General features: G+C 46.4%; 1 protein-coding gene and 1 pseudogene across 2 annotated transcripts in view; both read left to right on the forward strand.

Moving 5' to 3' along the window:
* Positions 1-2,262, forward strand: part of pi4k2b (phosphatidylinositol 4-kinase type 2 beta) — a 21,364-nt gene extending 19,102 nt beyond the window's left edge. Inside the window, exon 11 of the mRNA XM_084196405.1 lies at positions 644-2,262. Within this exon, the coding sequence (XP_084052531.1) occupies positions 644-817 (174 nt within the window). The 3' untranslated portion in view covers positions 818-2,262. The remainder of the gene's footprint in view (positions 1-643) is intronic.
* Positions 2,263-6,405: 4,143 nt separating this feature from the next.
* LOC311121979 (serine protease HTRA3-like) lies at positions 6,406-12,014 on the forward strand (annotated as a pseudogene). Its single transcript has 3 exons — positions 6,406-6,865; positions 10,822-10,927; positions 11,793-12,014. The product of its transcript is annotated as a serine protease HTRA3-like (transcript).
* The last annotated feature ends 1,256 nt before the right edge of the window (positions 12,015-13,270 follow it).

A 13,270-nucleotide genomic window follows, 5' to 3' on the forward strand; every position in this document is an offset into this window, starting at 1 on the left:
GAGCATGGCGTTTGCAACGCCAGGGTTGTGGGTTCGATTCCCACATGGGGTATGAAAAAATAAATAATAATGTATGCACTAACTGTAAGTGGCTCTGGATAAGAGCGTCTGCTAAATGACTAAAATGTAAAATGTAAATGTATATGAGCTCAGGTGCATCCAATTTCCTTTGATCATCTTTGATGTCTCTACAACTTGATTGGAGTTCACCTGTGGCCAGTTCACCTGGATGTCTTTGATTGTTCTTCCTTTTTCCCCGCTCTCTCTCTCTCTCTCTCTCCCTCTCTCCCTCTCTCCCTCTCCCTCTCCCTGTCTCTCTCCCTCTTCCTGTCCCTCTCCCTGTCCCTCTCCCCCTCTCCCTGTCCCTCTCTCTCCCTCTCTCCCTCTCCCTCTCCCTCTCTCTCCCTCTCCCTCCCTCTCTCTCTCTCTCTCTCTCTCTCCCTCTCCCTCCCTCTCTCCCTCTCCCTGTCCCTGTCCCTCTCTCCCTCCCCCTCTCCCCCTCTCCCCCTCTCCCTGTCCCTCTCTCCCTCTCTCCCTCTCCCTGTCCCTCTCTCTCCCTCTCCCTCCCTCTCTCCCTCTCCCTGTCCCTCTCTCTCCCTCCCCCTCTCCCCCTCTCCCTGTCCCTGTCCCTCTCTCTCTCTAGATGTTAAACCTGAGCCAGGCGTTAAAGGATAATAAAACTCCCATCCAGTTGGTCCAGATGCCAAGAGTGGTGGTGGAGAGAAGCCAGACAGGAGGACAGGGGAGGGTGGTAACGTTAGGAACAGCTTTCACCCAGACCTTCCACTGCAAGAGACCCTTCTTCTCCTCCTGGTAGAGGGAGGGAGGGAGGGAGGGAGGGGTGGGTGGAGAGATGAGGGAGGGAGGGAGGGATCCTTCACTGCAACACACTGACCTACCCTCCTGCACCCCCGCCCTCCCTCCCTCCCTCCCTTCCTCCCTCCCTCCCTCCCTCCCTTCTAGAGAGAGAGCAGGAGAGAGAGAGGAGTCAGTGAGGGGTGGAGAGGAAAGTGTGGTGATACGAGGAGGAGAGAGGGAGTGTGTGTTGATATCTGGACGCTTTGGTAGACTAGTGGAGCAGAGAAAGAGAGAGACTCAGGGCATCTTTCCTCCAGAGGGATTGGAGTTGGACACATCACACGTCTGAGAAATGTCCCAAATGGCACCCTATCCCCTTTATAGTGCACTACATTAGGGCCTGGTCAATAGGGTTAGTGCACTATAAAGGGAATAGTGTGTCATTTGGGACGTATCCTGAGTGTCTTGAGCTCAAAGGAGAGAACCCAGGACCTCCCAAATAAGGCTATTCCCTTATGTACAGTAGTGCACTACTTTTGACCAGAGCCCTCACAGGGTTAGTGCACTTAGGGGATATGGTGCGATTTGGGACACACACCGGCGACTTCGGTTCCGCACTACTGCCAAAATCATTTTAATAGAAGAATTAAGAAACAACTTTTTGAAGGAATGAAATGATGTTAAAACTGGAAAAAATATATATATAATGTATGTTGCTTTGAATGTAAGTGAGTTTACAGTTTATATTTAAATACAGCAACGTACTCGGAGACATTTCAATGAGAGGGAATACTGTTGACAATGTTTCGACCCGAATAGCACTGCTTTTGAGTCGCTTTTTGGGATGCACTCGATTGTATTTTTCATAGCAATGAATGTATTTGTTGATTTAACATGCATGTCTAATTGCTGGTGACAGTATGCTCTTGGCTCTTATGGGATGGGTGGTGGCTTAAACTTAAGGTAGACAGTGCAATATGATGTCATCAGGCACCGTGCGCGGGGGGGGGGGGTGGCGAACTTCCTGCTTAAAGACAACAACAACAATTAGAATCTGCCAAGACTGAGGCCGGGATTCAATCTGATCGCAGGTTAATAGGCGGCGATGTTCCAGCGTTCACAGAGATCCCATTTCGCAGTAAACGCTGCCAAGACTGAGGCTGAGATTCAATCTGATCGCAGGTTAATAGGCGACGATGTTCCAGCGTTCACAGAGATCCCATTTCGCAGTAAACGCTGCGTGTGTCGGCTCAATCAGAAGTTGCCTTTTTTAAAAGCCACAAAGCTGCAAATAACCCACGGTCAGATTGAATCCCGGCCTGATTCTCCATCCAATAGTGGAACTCCTGGCAGAATTGTATTCTGTTGTTGTCGTGATTTCTTGTTGTCTGTAAACAGGAAGTTACCCCCGCTATGTTTTATTGACGTCATATTGCTGAGTCTTCCCGTTAATCTCCCTCCAAATGTAAAAAAAAAAAGAAAAATAAGGACGTTCGCACACTTGCTAAACATTTTTTGCATTCCAAATGGAACCCTATTCCCTACATAGTGCACTACTTTAGACCTGCGCCAATAGTAGTGCACTATTCCTGGATAAAAGTAGTGAACTGTATAGTGAATAGGGTGCCGTTTGTGACACAGACACTGGGGGGAGGGTTCATATGTATGCATCTTGACATTTTCTATTCCTATTGGATAATGATTGTAAAGGTAAAATTGTATTTTTTTTTAAATGATGGAAACAATAAATACATTTGGGATTGGTTAAATGTGAACTCCTCCTCTTCATTGATCTATGTAATGTTCACTATGGCCGTGTCCCAATACCAAACGTACCTTCTAAATAGTAGCCATTTTGGGTATACACAAATAGGTTTATTACTACATGACATTACTAAAATTGAGTATGCTTTTAATGCCAGGAGGCCATACTCATTGAGTATGCTTTTAATGCCAGGAGGCCATACTCATTGAGTATGCTTTTAATGCCAGGAGGCCATACTCATTGAGTATGCTTTTAATGCCAGGAGGCCATACTCATTGAGTATGCTTTTAATGCCAGGAGGCAATACTCATTGAGTATGCTTTTAATGCCAGGAGGCCATACTCATTGAGTATGCTTTTAATGCCAGGAGGCCATACTCATTGAGTATGCTTTTAATGCCAGGAGGCAATACTCAGTGAGTATGCTTTTAATGCCAGGAGGCCATACTCATTGAGTATGCTTTTAATGCCAGGAGGCAATACTCATTGAGTATGCTTTTAATGCCAGGAGGCAATACTCATTGAGTATGCTTTTAATGCCAGGAGGCAATACTCATTGAGTATGCTTTTAATGCCAGGACGCAGGATGCCATACTCATTGGGTATCAAATTATATTTGTCACATACACGTGTTTAGCAGATGTTATAGCGGGTGTAGCGAAATGCTTGTGCTTCTAGCTCCGACAGTGCAGTAATATCTAACAATTAATATCTAACAATTTCACAACATATACCTAATACACACAAAACTAGTAAGGAATGGAATTAAGAATATATATACATATATGGACAAGCAATGACAGAGCGGCATGGACTAAGATATAGTAGAATATTATAGAATACAGTATATACATATGAGATGAGTAATGCAAGATATGTAAACATTATTAAAGTGACTAGTGTTCCATTTCTTAAAGTGGCCAGTGATTTCAATAGGCAGCAGCAGCCTCTAATGTGCTAGTGATGGCTATTTAACAGTCTGATGGCCTTGAGATAGAAGCTGTTTTTCATTCTCTCGGTCCCAGCTTTGATGCACCTGTACTGACCTCGCCTTCTGGATGATAGCGGGGTGAACAGGCAGTGGCTCGGGTGGTTGATGTCCTTGATGATCTTTTTGGCCTTCCTGTGACATCGGGTGCTGTATGTGTCTTGGAGGGCGGGTAGTTTGCCCCCGGTAATGCGTTCGGCAGACCGCACCACCCTCTGGTTGCGGGCGGTGCAGTTGCCGTACCAGGAGGTGAAACAGCCCGACAAGATGCTCTCAATTGTGCATCTTTAAAAGTTTGTGAGGGTTTTAGGTGCCAAGCCAAATTTCTTCAGCCTCCTGAGGTTGAAGAGGCTCTGTTGTGCCTTCTTCACCACACTGTCTGCGTGGGTGGACCATTTCAGTTTGTCAATGATGTGTACACCAAGGAACTTGAAGCTTTCCACCTTCTCCACTGCGGTCCCATCGATGTGGATGGGGGCGTGCTCCCTCTGCTGTTTCCTGAAGTCCACGATCATCTCCTTTCTTTTGTTGACGTTGAGTGAGAGGTTATTTTTCCTGGCACCACACTCCCAGAGCCCTCACCTCCTCCCTGTAGGCTGTCTCGTCATTGTTGGTAATCAAGCCTACTACTGTTGTGTCGTCTGCAAACTTGATGATTGAGTTGGAGGTGTGCTTGGCCACGCAGTCATGGGTGAACAGGGAGTACAGGAGGGGGCTGAGCACGCACCCTTGTGGGGCCCCAGTTTTGAGGATCAGCGAAGTGGAGATGTTTCCTACCTTCACCACCTGGGGGCAGCCCGTCAGGAAGTCCAGGACCCAGTTGCACAGGGCGGTGTTCAGACCCAGGGCCTGGAGCTTAATGATGAGGTTGGTGGGTACTATGATGTTGAATGCTGAGCTATAGTCAATGAACAGCATTCTTACATAGGTATTCCTCTTGTCCAGATGGGATAGGGCAGTGTGATGGCGATTGCATCGTCTGTGGATCTATTGGGGCGGTAAGCAAATTGAAGTGAGTCTAAGGTGACAGGTAAGGTAGAGGTGATATGATCCTTGACTAGTCTCTCAAAGCATTTCATGATGACAGAAGTGAGTGCTACGGGGCGATAGTCATTTAGTTCAGTTACCTTTGCTTTCTTGGGTACAGGAACAATGGTGGCCATCTTGAAGCATGTGTGGACAGCAGACTGGGATAGGGAGAGATTGAATATGTCCATAAACACACCAGCCAGCTGGTCTGCGCATGCTCTGAGGACGCGGCTAGGGATGCCGTCTGGGCCGGCAGGCTTGCGGGGGTTAACATGCTTACATACACTTCGGCCACGGGTATGCTTTTAATGGCAGGATGCCATACTAGTACGAGACACTGTATAAAACAGAAGTGTACACTGATTAATAGACAGAGCTATGGATCCAATAACTAATCATCTAGATTAATTGACAGAGCTATGGATCCAATAACTAATCATCTAGATTAATTGACAGAGCTATGGATCCAATAACTAATCATCTAGATTAATAGACAGAGCTATGTATCCAATAACAAATCATCTAGATTAATTGACAGAGCTATGGATCCAATAACTAATCATCTAGATTAATAGACAGAGCTATGGATCCAATAACTAATCATCTAGATTAATAGACAGAGCTATGGATCCAATAACTAATCATCTAGATTAATAGACAGAGCTATGGATCCAATAACTAATCATCTAGATTAATAGACAGAGCGATGTATCCAAGACCTGAACATCCATGACATCAAAATGATGTTTTCAAGCTGTATAGTAGTTGTTTACAATGATGTATAACAAGCTTGTATTCTGGGTTGTGATGGGGTAGGACAGTTGAACTAAGCTCATGAGTTACTAAGTTATATTCTTGAAGAATCAATGGCTACTTATCAATCATAAAAAATAAATAAAAAAAGGTCAAGATTCAGGATTGCCGTTTTCAGTTCAGTCATGTCCTGATGAATTGGAGGGGGTTCCATGGAATTACAACGAGAACTAAATAGATGTAGAAATATCAAGTCTACCTCTACATCTCTTCACCTACTGTAGGCCCCATTTCAGTTGTTTGTTTCACCTTTTCAGTTTCCTCAAGGTCATGACGCTGGACAGGACATGATGGAGAGAAGGAAGAAAGAACAGAAAGAAAAAGAAAGATAGAAAGAAAAGAGAGAACCGTAACAGTTATCTTAATTCTCCACTAGATGGCGCACAGGGGTCAGTTCATAACAGTTATCTTAATTCTCCACTAGATGGCGCACTGCAGTCAGTTAACTTTTGACCAATTGGCTGGCAGCCTGTTTGTGTGCCAGACACACAGTGCCCGTGCGTGCGTAGCTGCGTGCCAGGGAGGGAGGTTTGCCATGGTGGGTCTGCCTCCAGTGTCCACACTGAGTTCTTGAAAGAGGGAGAGGGGAGGTAGAGAAACATTAATCATGATCTATCTGTCACAGTGTCGGGGAAAACTGAATCAGTCGCTCAGTCTGTCTTGGCTGTGCTCTCTTCCACTCCTCACTACGCAGATAGCAGTCGGAAACGTATAGGTTATTGTATTTGTTTCTATAACAAGTTTTTCTTTTTAAGTATAGGGATTATAATGCATAGAATACATTTCTGGAGTCTGAGGAATAGAATATCCAACTGATAAAAGTTGTTTACCACGAAAGGAGACTTTACCACGCTTGTTGAAGAGACAACTATGTAACTATCCACCTGTATTCCTCCTGAACTCCAGTCCAGCTCTGCTTTTACAGACAATCTCTCTTTTTATTTATTTTATTTATTTATATATTTCTTTCAGGCTTTTTTGCTTCCCCCTCTTTTAATTACCGAATTCTCGGGATGCGGGTGTTCCTGTTCGCGGCGACGGTATTTTTCGCGCACCAGCTCACCGGGTCCGGTGCAGGTACCGGTGCCGGCGCCGAGTCCCGCTCCAAAAAGTGTTCCTCCCCGTGCGACGTGAGCGCGTGTCCTAGTCCGAACTGCCCCAGCGGGTACGTCCCAGACCGGTGCAACTGTTGCCTGGTGTGTTCCCGGGGCGAGGGTGAACCATGTGGCCGGAAGAACGACCTCCCGTGTGGTGACGGGTTGGAGTGTAGGTCCCCTAACGGTCCTGGTAAGGGCCAGTCGGGGAAGCGGCGCTCCAAGCGCCGGCTGTGTCAGTGTAAGACGAGGTTTAAGGTGTGTGGTAGCGACGGAAAGACGTACGGGAATGTGTGTCGGATGAAGGCTGCCAGCCGGAAAGCTCTTCAGAAGGAAAGGGAGGACATCACCCAAGCACACAAGGGCCCCTGTCCAGCAGGTAAGTGCTAGCCATTAGCCTATTAGCCTAGCTCTCATCCAGGGCGTTACGTGCGGCTTGAGTTGAGTTTTATTTCAGGAGTACAATGGCAGCTCAAAGCTGTATTTGAAGAAGGCCCTGTCCACATGTAAAGCCCTGGGCCAGAGCTAGCATATACAGTGCATTTGAAAGTACTCAGACCCCTTGACCTTTTCCACATTTTGTGACATTACAGCCTTATTCTAAAATGGATAAAATTCTACACACAATACCCCGTAATGACAAAGCAAAAACAGGTTTTTATAAATGTTTGCTAGTTTATTAAAAATAAAAAACGGAAATATTACATTTCCATAAGTATTCAGACCCTTTACTCAGCACTTTGTTGAAGCACCTTTGGCAGCGATTACAGCCTCAAGTTTTCTTGGGTATGACGCTACAAGCTTGGTACACCTGTATTTGGGGAGTTTCTCCCATTCTTCTCTGCAGATCGTCTCAAGCTCTGTCAGGTTGGATGGGGAGCATTGCTGCACAGCTATTTTCAGGTCTCTCCAGAGATTTTAGATCGGGTTCAAGTCCGGGCTCTGGCTGGGCCACTGAAGACATTCAGAGACTTGTCCCGAAGCCACTTCTGCGTTGTCTTGGCTGTGTGCTTAGGGTCGTTGTCCTGTTGGAAGGTGAACCTTCGCCCCAGTCTGAGGTCCTGAGCGCTCTGGAGCAGGTTTTCATCAAAGATCTCTCTGTACTTTGCTCCATTCATCTTTCCCTCGATCCTGACTAGTCTCCCAGTCCCTGCCACTAAAAAACATTCCCACAGCATGATGCTGCCACCACCATGCTTCACCGTAGGGATGGTATTGGCCAGGTGATGAGCGGTGCCTGGTTTCCTCCAGACATATTTGTATTTATTATGGATCCCCATTAGCTGCTGCCAAGGCTTCTGTGAAGAGACCTCTGGTGGCATGTCTTGTGGGGTATGCATGGGTGTCCGAGCTGTGTGCCAGTAGTTCAAACAGACAGCTCGTGCATTCAACATGTCAATACCTCTCACAAATACAAGTAGTGATGAAGTCAATCTCTCCTCCACTTTGAGCCAGGAGAGATTGACATGCATATTATTAATGTTAGCTCTCTGTGTACATCCAAGGGCCAGCCGTGCTGCCCTGTTCTGAGCCAATTGTCCCTCTTTGTGGCACCTGACCACACGACTGAACAGTAGTCCAGGTGCGACAAAACTAGGGCCTGTAGGACCTGCCTTTATTATGGACATACTTCTCCCCATCCTAGCTACTGTTGTATCAATATGTTTTGACCATGACAGTTTACAATCCAGGGTTACTCCAAGCAGTTTAGTCTCCTCAACTTGCTCAATTACCACATTATTCATTACAATATTTAGTTGAGGTTTAGGGTTTAGTGAATGATTTACCCCAAATACAATGCTTTTAGTTTTTGAAATATTTAGGACTAACTTATTCCTTGCCACCCATTCTGAAACGAACTGCAGATCTTTATTAAGTGTTGCAGTCATTTCAATCGCTGTGGTAGCTGACGTGTATAGTGTTGAGTCATCCGCATACATAGACACACTGGCTTTACTCAAAGCCAGTGGCATGTCGTTAGTAAAGATTGAAGAAGTAAGGGGCCTAGACAGCTGCCCTGGGGAATTCCTGATTCTACCTGGATTTTTGTTGGAGATGGTTCCATTAAAGAACACCCCCTATGTTCTGTTAGACAGGTAACTCTTTATCCACATTATAGCACGGGGTGTAAAGCCATAACACATACGTTTTTCCAGCAGCAGACTATGATCGATAATGTCAAAAGCTGCACTGAAGTCTAACAAAACAGCCCTGACAAACTTTTTATCATCAATTTTTCTCAGCCAATCATCAGTCATTTGTGTAAGTGATGTGCTTGTTGAATGTCCTTCCCTATAAGCGTGCTGAAAGTCTGTTGTCAATTTGTTTACTGTAAAATAGCATTGTATCTGGTCGAACACCATTTTTTCCAAAAGTTCACAAAGGGTTGGTAACAGGCTGATTGGTCGGCTATTTGAGCCAGTAAAGGGGGCTTTACTATCCCTAGGTAGGGGAATAACTCTTCGCTCCAGGCCTGAGGGCACACACTTTCTGGTAGGCTTAAATTGAAGATATGGCAAATAGGAGTGACGCTTGGCATTCAGGCCAAAGAGTTCAATCTTGGTTTCATCAGACCAGAGAATCTTGTTTCTCATGGTCTGAGAGTCCTTTAGGTGCCTTTTGGCAAACTCCAAGCGGGCTGTCATGTGCCTTTTACTGAGGAGTGGCTTCCGTCTGGCCTCTCTACCATAAAGGCCTGATTGGTGGAGTGCTGCAGAGATGGTTGTCCTTCTGGAAGGTTCTCCCATCTCCACAGAGGAACTCTGGAGCTCTGTCAGAGTGACCATCTGGTTCTTGGTCACCTCCCTGACCAAGGCCCTTCTCCCCCGATTGCTCAGTTTGGCCGGGCGGCCAGCTCTAGGAAGAGTCTTGGTGGTTCCAAACTTCTTCCATTTAAGAATGATGGAGGCCACCGTGTTCTTGGGGACCTTCAATGCTGCAGAACGTTTTTTGGTACCCTTCCCAGATCTGTGTCTCGACACAATCCTGTCTCAGAGCTCTACGGACAAATCCTTCAACCTCATGGCTTGATTTTTGCTCTGACATGCACTGTCAACAGTGGGACCTTATATAGACAGGTGTGTGCCTTTCCAAATCATGTCCAATCAATTGAATTTACCACAGGTGGACTCCAATCAAGTTGTAGAAACATCTCAAGGATGATCAATGGAAACAGGATGCACCTGAGCTCAATTTCGAGTCTCATGGCAAAGGGTCTGAATACATATCTAAATAAGGTATTTCTGGGGGTTTTTAAATACATTTTCAAAAATGTTTAAAAACCTTTTTTCGCTTTGTCATTATGGGGTATTGTGTGTAGATTGATGAGGACAAAACAATGATTTAATCAATTTTAGAAGAAGGCTGTGACGTAACAAAATGTGGAAAAAGTCAACGGGTCTGAATACTTTCCGAATGCACTGTAGGCTAATTTGGCTTATTGTTTTAAAAACCCAATCTTCCCATATAGTCTATTTCTCCAATGGTGTCTGTCTGGCTGTTGTTGCTCAGCCTTTACTAACCTATCATAGGCCTACAGTCATTATCAGAGCTGAATGAATATGAGTTTGAATGTTCAACATCGGATTTCTGAAGTTGAATGCTATTTGCTTATGAGATTGCTTTTTCTAGAAACTTAATTTGAGATGACTTATCTGAGCATGTGGGAATATTGTGTTCCATGTGTGTAATGGAATGTAATAGTCCAGTTCTAATGAGTAGGGCTATGAATTATGGGTTCTACCGGTTCTGCTGTGGTTTCTGTTAGGAGAGAAATACCATGGCAGTGAATCACCTTTGACTCTTTTCCTTTGAATGCAGTTACAACAACAACAACAACAACTACAACATTCACTCTCTCCTTTTCCTCTTCTCTCCTACCTCCTCCTCTTCTCTCCTCCTCCTCTTCTCTCCTACTCCTCCTCCTCCTCTTCTCTCCTCCTCCTCCTCCTCCTGTTCCTCTTCTCTCCTCCTCCTCTTCCTCCTACTCCTCCTCCTCCTCTTCTCTCCTCCTCCTCCTCCTCCCCCTCCTCCTCCTCCTCTCTCCTCCTCCTCCTCCTCTTCCTCCTCCTCCTCCTCTTCCTCCTCCTCCTCCTGCTCCTCTTCTCTTCTCTCCTCCTCCTCCTCAGTCCTTCCCCTCACCCTCCGTTCCGATCCCACCATTCTAAATCTTAACTCTAGCATTCCATTTTTAAACATTCTAATTCAAACATTCTACAACATACTCAAACAATTCCATTTCGAACATTCTAAGTGCAATATTCCACTAGTTGTGAGTGTGACTGAGTGTTGGTAGTGTTTCTGTGTTGACATGATGGGTTTTTGTTGCCAGTATAGGTCCTACTCCTGTCCATCCCAACAGCCCCAGATACAAGTTCAACTTCATAGCTGACGTGGTGGAAAAGATCGCTCCTGCTGTGGTTCACATAGAGCTCTTCCTCAGGTCACTGGATGTGTGTCTGTGTGTGTGTCTGTGTGTGTGTCTGTGTGTGTGTCTGTGTGTGTGTGTGTGTGTGTCTGTGTGTCTGTGTGTCTGTGTCTGTGTCTGTGTCTGTGTGTGTGTGTGTCTGTGTGTGTGTGTGTGTGTGTGTGTGTGTGTCTGTGTGTCTGTGTGTGTGTGTCTGTGTGTGTGTGTGTGTGTGTGTGTGTCTGTGTGTGTGTGTGTCTGTGTGTGTGTGTGTGTGTGTGTGTGTGTGTGTGCGCACGCGCACTCTTAGAAAAAATTGTTCCAAAAGGGTTCTTCGGCTGTCCACATAGGAGAACCCTTTTTGGTTCCAGGTAGAACCCTTTTTGGTTCCAGGTAGAACCCTTTTTTTGTTCCAGGTAGAACCCTTTTTGGTTCCAGGTAGAACCCTTTTTGGTTCCAGGTAGAGCCCTCTGTGGAACCCAAAAGGGTTCTGCCTGGAACACACACACACGTACACACGGTTCTCCTGTGGGAACAGCCGAATAACCATTTTAGGTTCTAGATAGCACCTTTTTTTCTAAGAGTGTGAACTGAACACATCCTGAATATAATTATTCTTCTCTCTCTCTCTCTCCTTTCCTGTCTCTCTGTCTCTCTGTCTCTCTGTCTCTCTCTCTCTCTCTCACTCTCGCTCTCCTTTCCTCTCGCTCTCACTCTCTCTCTCTCTCGCTCTCGCTCTCTCTCTCTCTCTCTCTCTCTCTCTCTCTCTTTCTCTCTCTCTCTCTCTCTCTCTCTCTCTCTCTCTCTCTCTCTCTCTCTCTCTCTCTCTCTCTCTCTCTCTCTCTCTCTCTCTCTCTCTCGCTCTCTCCTTTCCTGTCTCTCTCTCTCTCTCCTCTCTCAGACATCCTCTGTTTGGTCGTCATATCCTCTGTCTAGTGGTTCTGGGTTCATCATCAGCCACTCCGGACTCATCGTAACCAACGCTCACGTGGTAAGCGCTGCTGCCACGGTAACGGGCCGACCACAGCTCCGTGTGCAGCTCCATGACGGGGGAGCGTATGAGGCCACGGTCCGGGACGTCGACAGGAAGTCGGATATCGCCACCATCAAAGTCAACTCTCAGGTAACCTTTACCTTAATTTAACAGGTTAGGTGGCCAGATAGAGAGCGAGAGAGGCTGAGATAAAGGGAGAGAGGGTGAGAGAGGGTGAGAGAGAGAGAGAGAGAGAGAGAGGGTGGAGAGAGAGGGTAAGAGAGAGGGTGAAAGAGAGGGTGAGAGGGGTGAGATAAAGGGAGAGAGAGAGGGTGAGATGGAGAGGGTGAAAGAGAGAGAGAGAGAGAGACAGAGAGAGAGAAAGAGAGAGCGAGAGAGAGTGAGAGAGAGAGACAGAGAGAGAGAGAGAGAGGGTGAGAGAGGGTGAGATAGAGGGTGAGATAGAGGGTGAGATAGAGGGTGAGGAGGAAGAGAGGGTGAGAGGGAGAGAGGGTGAGATAGAGAGAAAGAGGGAGAGAGAGAGAAAGAGGGGGAGAGAGAGAGAGAGGGTGAGATAGAGAGAGAGAGAAAGAGAGGGTGAGAAAGAGAAAGAGAAAGAGAAAGAGAAAGAGGGAGAGATAAGGAGGAAGGGGGAGGTGTACGAGGCCACCTTCAGAGACGTAGCCAGGAAGTCTTGATATCGCCTGACATGCATCAACTCAGTGTCCCAATGACTCTAAGCCTTCACACTGCAGTTTGGTTTCCCTGCTCCAACTCAGTGTCCCAATGACTCTAAGCCTTCACACTGCAGTTTGGTTTCCCTGCTCCAACTCAGTGTCCCAATGACTCTAAGCCTTCACACTGCAGTTTGGTTTCCCTGCTCCAACTCAGTGTCCCAATGACTCTAAGCCTTCACACTGCAGTTTGGTTTCCCTGCTCCAACTCAGTGTCCCAGTGACTCTAAGCCTTCACACTGCAGTTTGGTTTCCCTGCTCCAACTCAGTGTCCCAATGACTCTAAGCCTTCACACTGCAGTTTGGTTTCCCTGCTCCAACTCAGTGTCCCAGTGACTCTAAGCCTTCACACTGCAGTTTGGTTTCCTGCTCCAACCCAGTGTCCCCAATGACTCCAAGCCTTCACACTGCAGTTTGGTTTCCCTGCTCCAACTCAGTGTCCCAATGACTCTAAGCCTTCACACTGCAGTTTGGTTTCCCTGCTCCAACTCAGTGTCCCAATGACTCCAAGCCTTCACACTGCAGTTTGGTTTTTCAAATCCGTTTTGGAATACTGACTGTCCAAACAGCAAGTTACAAGTGACCAATCGGATTTGTGTGTGTTCAGACAGCGTCATTTGTTGACATGGCTACGCTAGTTGTCATAGTAACGATGGGTGTGTGTGGGTGGTG

This window comes from Coregonus lavaretus (genome assembly GCF_964263955.1).
Source record: "Coregonus lavaretus genome assembly, contig: HAP1_SCAFFOLD_3131, whole genome shotgun sequence".
NCBI lineage: Eukaryota > Metazoa > Chordata > Actinopteri > Salmoniformes > Salmonidae > Coregonus > Coregonus lavaretus.